Below are 7,089 nucleotides of genomic sequence, written 5' to 3'. Positions count from 1 at the left end.
AAACCATTCTTTATGTCTCCCTCCACCTGTTCAGTTGGTGTCAGCCAACTCTTGGGTTGCTGTAGCCAGCAAAGCCTGCAGGGGGAGGAAGCAGCACAGATATTCACACTTCCTCCTTCTGCCCTGAAACAGGCCTCGCTTCTCCACTGTGGATGAGGTTATAGGCAGAATAAGTCTGGTGAGTGGGAGAGAGAAGGAAGAGCACCTGGGGAAGAGAATCCCAGTGCATGGCAAGAATCTGGGGAGGGAGAAGTGAAAGAGAATGAAAGCAGGCTTGTTTTTCTCTGCCAACAGCTCAGAGCAACTCCTTTGGTAGAAGAGTGAAAATCTAGGAATATCCCCACACTGAATTTTCCCCAAACCATTCCAGTGAGGATGATGCTGACCTCTGTCCCCAAAGAAGGAGCTGTCCAGCCCAGAACCCAGCAAGTCTACAGAAGACTGGGGCATCCAAAACGGCCCTGCTCCTCCACAGCAGTTCTAGTATCTTTGGCAGTTCCTAATAGAGCTGCACTACTAGGGCCTCTACTAACAAGTGGAGGTTTCTCAAGAAACACAACACAGGGTCTTCACAGAGAGTATGTCTACACTGCAATTAGACACCATGGCTGGCCTGTGCCAGCTGACTGGGGCTCAGGCTGAGGAGCTGGTTCATTGCAGTTCATTGCAGACTTCTGGGCTTGGGCTGGAGACCAGGCTCTAGGACCCTGCAAGGTTATAGGGTCCCAGAGCTTGGGAGTCAGTCTGAGCCCGGAGTCTACTCTGTAATTAAACAGCCCCACAGCCCAAGCCTCACAAGCTTGAGTCAGCTGGCACAGGCCAGCTGTGGGTTTTTAATTGTAATGTAGACATACCCAGAGAGGATATCAACTGCCTAGAGCTGTATTGTCCTTCCTACTAACCTGGGTAGGGCTATTGGGGAGATCAAGATAAATGCCTCCTTCTTTCCATCAAACCACATTGTCCTGAGGACCAGAACAGGGAATATTCAGTCTTGGGCCAATGACAAGATTAAGGTCTGACACCTATCAACCCACTAGGTCTAGAAAAAAGGAGTTTTTATGCCACTGGAAGGAGAGTTTCCAATTTCCCACCTGGACACCCAGTACTTGCTTCTCTGACAGGTCTCAAGGTAATGGGACTTAAAAGCTGTGGCATATTTATGTATAGAAGCATACATTTTAAGAAGTGTTTCAGATGTATTTGTTTTTTGGGGTTTTTTTTTCTCCTTCTGAGCCCTGCACTGTTGGATTCCAGCTGGCCAAGACATTTAGCTTTCAGGTGGAAGGATGCAATCAAATTTTCAAAAAATCTCTGAAAACGTTGGTAAAATAGTTATCCTGTAAAAAGTGGCATATCTGGAATCGACGATAGTGAAGTATAAAGGATTTTTATCTGCACGAGTTTGGAATGAACAGCATAATTCATTTATAACACTGCTATTCTCAAGTAATGTGACCATCTCAAACCCATGCCAATAAAGCCTTCATAGAACACCTTCATGTAGTCTCTCTCATATGTTTATTCATATGAATATATGCACATATGTGGGTGTTCACAGACAAAAACATTATGGAGTGGCAGAAAACTACTTGGCTAGGTAGAACCACTTTCCATTGTAAAGCCCCTTTTAGCAACTCCAATAACTGATTTTAAAAACTGATGTGGCTTAAAAATTGACACATTTATTCTGAGATGGAAAGAGAAATTTTCTGCAAAGTCAGAAGGAAATTCACAGTATTTCTGAGTTACAGATCATTTAAAAAAATACACAACTTGAAATTCTGACATTTGTCTTAACACACATGTCTTTCTCTAGCATAATAATAGCATGCTACATGTAATTTGCTTGTTTAAAAAAAAACCCTATGTAGTGTTGATATTTATACACATGAAAGAACAGCATTTAATTTGAGTCGGAATTCAGGTGGCTGTGTGAATTTTGTTGACATGACAAGAATGTGGTTTAGTTATTAAGTGGACAGCGTAAGATGTCCCTAACAACTCATTTCTTTGCTTTTAAATGTTTGAGTTTCGTAAGTGAGGTGATAAGTAACTACACTTTTCACCTAATAAACTTATTTTTAAATGAAGTTTTTTTGTTTGAGATTAAAATGTGCTTGAGTTTTCTTCTAAGCACCAAATCCTTACATCACAGCTCTATCCTTAAATTAAGAAAAATCTCAAAGTGAGGGACTAGGAAATCCAGTGAAGTTGTATAGGTTATAATAGGTCCAACCTCGAAGGGATTTAAGAGATGGTTTTAGCAAGGCATGACTAATTAGCAATTTAAGATTTACTTTCCTAATTAATATTTGGAGATTACCAAAGGACTTCATTTACACTACTTTTGACTTTATTTTTCAACCCATCTAGATACATAGTCACTCCTCAATTTACCGCTCCAGAATCAAAACTTTCCAAGACGTTTCCCAGATCTAGGTCTAACTTCCCTTACTAGTAATGGTTTAGAGGTGATGCAAACCCACAAGTAAGAAAAGATCACACCAAGTTTTTTAAAGCAGCAGCTGCATATTAGTGTCATGCTGGTTTTTTTAGTTCTTTTCTGCAATATGAACACATATTGCATTCCACGTTCAAGTGCTATTCTGAAACATTTATGTGTCAGAACACAGCATAATAATAATTTATCAACTGCATTTTAAATTAGTAGTAAGTATGGAAAGCATGCAGCTTAAGTTGTTTAAAGCAACCCTGTGAGCATAAGACAACTTACTCTGCGTCATCAGACACAGCAGTTCTGGGGCCGAATCTACAAGACCAAATATAAAATTAGATGGTTGGTAAAAACATGAAGTATCAATTGCAATCAAAGCCACACAGCTGGGCAAATTTTCATTTGCACCCCAAACCTCTTCATCAATCAAGTGGGCTGAAAAAGAAACATGCCACTCAGAGGTTATACAAACAACAAATGAGACTTACCCAGTCACACGAAGGAAACTATGTAGAAACAAAGCCATTTTTTCCAAAATATAAAAACTGTGGTGAAATACAATGTGAAATTGTTTGTAGAAAGTAGCTCCTGATGGAGACTATGGTGGTATTAGATTAACTGTTGTATTAGATAGAGATACATGCAATTAGTCTTGACATAAAAACTCTATTGAAACATTCCATAATACAATGTTCAGAATCATCAATACTGAAAACAGGTAAAACAAGTATCATGCACAGTAAGTGAGCCACACTATTCAACGCTTTTTCGCAAGAGAAAAAAAGTCATCCTTTGAATTTGAACACAACATATGCCAATGTTATTCACAAAAGTGCATAGTTTGCTATTCGACTCATGCATATGACGTGTATTTGTTTTGAATCATGGAAGAACATCCAGAACACCAATCAGCATCCTTACTAGCTTCAATTTCTGTTCAAGAAAAAGCAAACTATACAAATCTAAAGATGCCACACATTTCAGTATCTTGCTTTTTCTGGAAGCTCCAGACAGAACTTCTTCCAAATCTTTTCCACAAGCCTTTTTTGCATTTTATACTTTCATTAGTCAAATATTTTCTTCCATTAACTATAGAAAAGAAATCAACGCCCCACTTGCAATTATTTTATTTGTTTCAAAAGAGTACATTACTGACACACAGTGTTTGCAGTCCAGCCTAAAATAAGCCAGGCAAGTGCAAAACCTAAATTCTGTAGTGTGCACACACTCTTAACAGGATACAGAGGGCTGCACAATATAAGCTGAGATTCACTTAGTAAGGAGCTCACGTTTGCAGGTGTTCGTCTCTGGATGACAACACTTTGTTTCTCTCAGGAACTTCCTGAAGCTGTGAAGTTTGATCTGAGTGAATTTGATCAAGACTCTGACTATTCATGTGAACAGTGGAAGCCACATCTTGTCCTGTATCAGGGAGATGTTGTCTTTCTTGTTCTTTTTCTTCTCTGTGTTGAGGCTGCACTGCCAGTCTCTGAGGACTGTTAGCACAGATTTGTGGACATTTTTCAGGGATGAATGAGCCAGTGGTGATGATGCTAAGAAAGCAATTTAAAATTTATTTTATAATTATGATAAATGGTTGATTATATACACATAAATGATATAAAGTCAGATGAACCAGTAAGTAATAGATAGAATTTCACAAGCTAAATGTATTAGGGGCATGCACAGTGGAATTTTGATAGTAAGGTAAGAGCTTGTAATTCTGCTCCACCAACCTAGAAGGAACTTCAGCCCTCTTTGTTTCATCCAAAGATGCAAACCTGAAGTACCACAGTTTATTTTAACTAAGCTACACCAGCACCAGGTTTTTTCAACCTCAAATTACTCTGTCTCCACCCAGGGGGACAAGCCTTTCCCATCGTAGCTAGATATAGGACTAGGGAAATGGGCTCTCAGGATAGAATCTGGACAATGATGCAGCCATCATTTTTTAAATCTTGTGTATCTTTTCCTTTTCAACCACAAACTTTGCATTTCAACCACCATCCAGAAGCTGAACAGCAAGATCTCTTCAAAACTCAGTTTGGAGTTATGCTTGATTGTCAACAGGTCACTCAAAAGCTAACCCTCCACTCCTCCCATACAGCCCTATCCATTGGGAGCAATGTGCCTACAGGCGCCACAGCCTGATTAGAAGGGATCTAGTCCCAGAGTCGACATCTTCTGCTTGGTAGCTGATACAAAGCCAGCCCTGCGCAGCCACCTAATTTATTGAACATCACCTATCCTCCTCAAATCAGTATCCTCAGTATGGACTTTCCTGGTTCTCTTGATGGAAAACATGTTTAATAATAAGTAATTATAATTTATCTAGATATAATTAGTGTATTCCCAGGATATAGTAATTACCAGACTGGATCAGACCAGTGATCCATCTAGTCCAGTATCCTGTCTCCAACGGTAGTCAGTTCCAAGTGTTTTATAGGAAGATGTAAGAATCCTGAAGTGGATAAATATGGAAGAACAATCTACCCATGGGGGGGCAGTTTCTGCTTAACCTCCTCAGTTAGGGGTTGTTTATGCCCTGAAACATGAGGGTTTCTATAAATAACCCTATCTAGTGTAACTGTGGATATATTTTGGAATCAGAAGGTTATAACATAACTAACATGTTTCAGTGAAACACGAGACTCGCCTCTAAGATGCAATTATAGTGAGGAAAGAAACTATTGGAACAAAATAACTTTACCTCTTCACTTTCTTTTCAGGCTTTACAAGTTTCTTAGTTCTCTCCTGGCTACTCTGCTGCTTTGAAAAAGGAACTGGAAGGAACTGTTTAACACTTGGTCCAGGCTGCTTTAGAAAAGCTCCAGTTCTTCTTGCCATCATGTCATCTCTTGGATCTGGAATTCTCACTTGGTGTTTTGCCCCACCCCTAGGCTGGTCATGATCTTTCAGTTTCTCATGGCTCTCGTCCCTTGTCACATTACAGCCCACGGAGACAGATGAAACTGTTCCATGATGTTGTTCCATTGTGCAATTCAAGGGCAAACTGCTGCTGAGGCAATTTTGGGTACCATTACTCAGAAGACCATTGAAAAAGATGGAAAACTAACATTTTTAGCAGCAGCAGCACAGGAACTGTGAACAAGAGGCAATTATGGAGAACAGCATGACATATGCTACTCTTTTAAGCAAATGAGGAATTAGATTTTTTTTATGCAGCCCATATTTACAGGTAAGCAATTACTCATTTAGAAGCCTTAATAAAATCTGGACGAAGAACTATGGATTGCCCAAAAAAACCCTCCAAAAAGATGAATAACCACGTGCATGCTAAACTGCAATTAGCAATCCAAGTCATTACGTGTAATGAAGAAAACAAGCTGTTTCATGTTCACAGGGTGCATTCTTGTAAGTAATTTCATGAGCTGAATACATGCCACAATTGGATATGAAATGAGTAAAATGCATCCTAGTTTCTCTCTCTTTTTTTTTTTTTTTTTTAAAAGGAGTGGGACAACATTACAGACTGACCCAGTTAGCGTTACACACAAAGCAAGCAGAAAGCTCTGTTTTTTTGGCTTCCATTCTCTGACCTTTCTGCTTTCTGTGGAGTCTTCAAGTCTCTCTTATGAATTACTCCTTTCTGTTGCTGCAGAGGATGATGGGCAACTGACATGGGAGAATATGGCATACAAACCGGGCTAGTCTGCCTCTGAAAGGTTCCCATCCTTCTAGCCATCATATCATCTCTCTCACTGTTTGGTGAACTCCCATCAAGCTCTTCCTCCCTACTTTCATGCCATTCACTCAATCTGCATGGAGTTTGGTTCTGAGAGACAACACAGGCAGCCAACTGGATTCCTTGGCAATATTCATCTGTATCTGACCGTGCTACCTCACTAGTAATACAAGATTGAGAGCAGGGGGAAAAAGAGGAGATGGATAATGAAAAATTAATCCATGGTGAAGTGAAACATATGAAAGTGGTAAGAAGAGAGATCCATTTCATTTTTATATCTAATTTTACTAACATTTCAGAATAAATTAATTTAGTTGACTGAGTAATTTGCTAGTGGTGTCAACTAGCAGTTTCTTGCTATGATGACAGGCTGAATTATTAGAGAAACTGAAGCCAATTAAATGTAAATTCTGGTCAAAGTGTGTAACTTCTTAGCACTGTCTTTCCTAGTTAAATGCCAGAAACAGAGTCACATAACCAGTACAGCTCAGTTTTAATAAGCATACTTCAGAAGATTACAGAGGTCTTCAAGGGAAAAATACAAATAATCTTCAAGGGGAAAAAAATCAGTATTGCCAGAACCTGGAGTGAAAGCTGCACTACAACTTCAAATACGTAAGTAGCATATGAAGCAAAAGCCTTGGAATGCAAAAAAGAAGCAGGCATAGCTAATAAGATTCCTAGTGGAACTAGTGCTTTGATACCGATCAAAAATTCAAGTGTGACTCTCAGAATAAGTTTGCACAATGTTGCTCTGCATGACCCTAGATCTCTCTCTCTCAGATTCTGTGAAGGCATCAGATATAATTTATTACAGCTCCAAAATGCTGAATGAGCCTGTGTGCATAAGGAGCTCCTAACTACATCCTGCCATCCTTCCCCATACAAGTCAGCATCCTGCAAGAAGCAGCTTCATTTTGGATTC

The 7,089-nt window shown here is 39.5% G+C and overlaps 1 protein-coding gene across 3 annotated transcripts; it reads right to left on the bottom strand.

The window, feature by feature from the left end:
- Positions 1-710: 710 nt before the first annotated feature.
- On the bottom strand, positions 711-7,019 carry LOC135980362 (uncharacterized). Of its 3 annotated transcripts, none has more exons than XM_065580381.1 (4): positions 6,123-7,010; positions 5,169-5,474; positions 3,748-4,011; positions 711-2,773 (listed from the first exon to the last, which is right to left on the bottom strand). In XM_065580381.1, exons 2-4 carry the CDS (start codon positions 5,450-5,452, stop codon positions 2,734-2,736), a joined length of 588 nt encoding a protein of 195 aa, XP_065436453.1. In that variant the 5' UTR covers positions 5,453-5,474; positions 6,123-7,010; the 3' UTR covers positions 711-2,733. The 3 variants fall into 3 exon arrangements, with proteins under 3 accessions (XP_065436453.1, XP_065436452.1, XP_065436451.1); XM_065580380.1 differs by having other exon boundaries at positions 712-2,773; positions 5,169-5,560; positions 6,019-7,009; XM_065580379.1 differs by having other exon boundaries at positions 717-2,773; positions 6,019-7,019.
- Between the last annotated feature and the right edge of the window lie 70 nt (positions 7,020-7,089).

Source organism: Chrysemys picta, unplaced genomic scaffold, assembly GCF_011386835.1.
Source record: "Chrysemys picta bellii isolate R12L10 unplaced genomic scaffold, ASM1138683v2 scaf2884, whole genome shotgun sequence".
Lineage (NCBI taxonomy): Eukaryota > Metazoa > Chordata > Testudines > Emydidae > Chrysemys > Chrysemys picta.
Note: the sequence above shows the minus strand (reverse complement) of the source record. Positions and strands in the feature narration are given on the sequence as shown.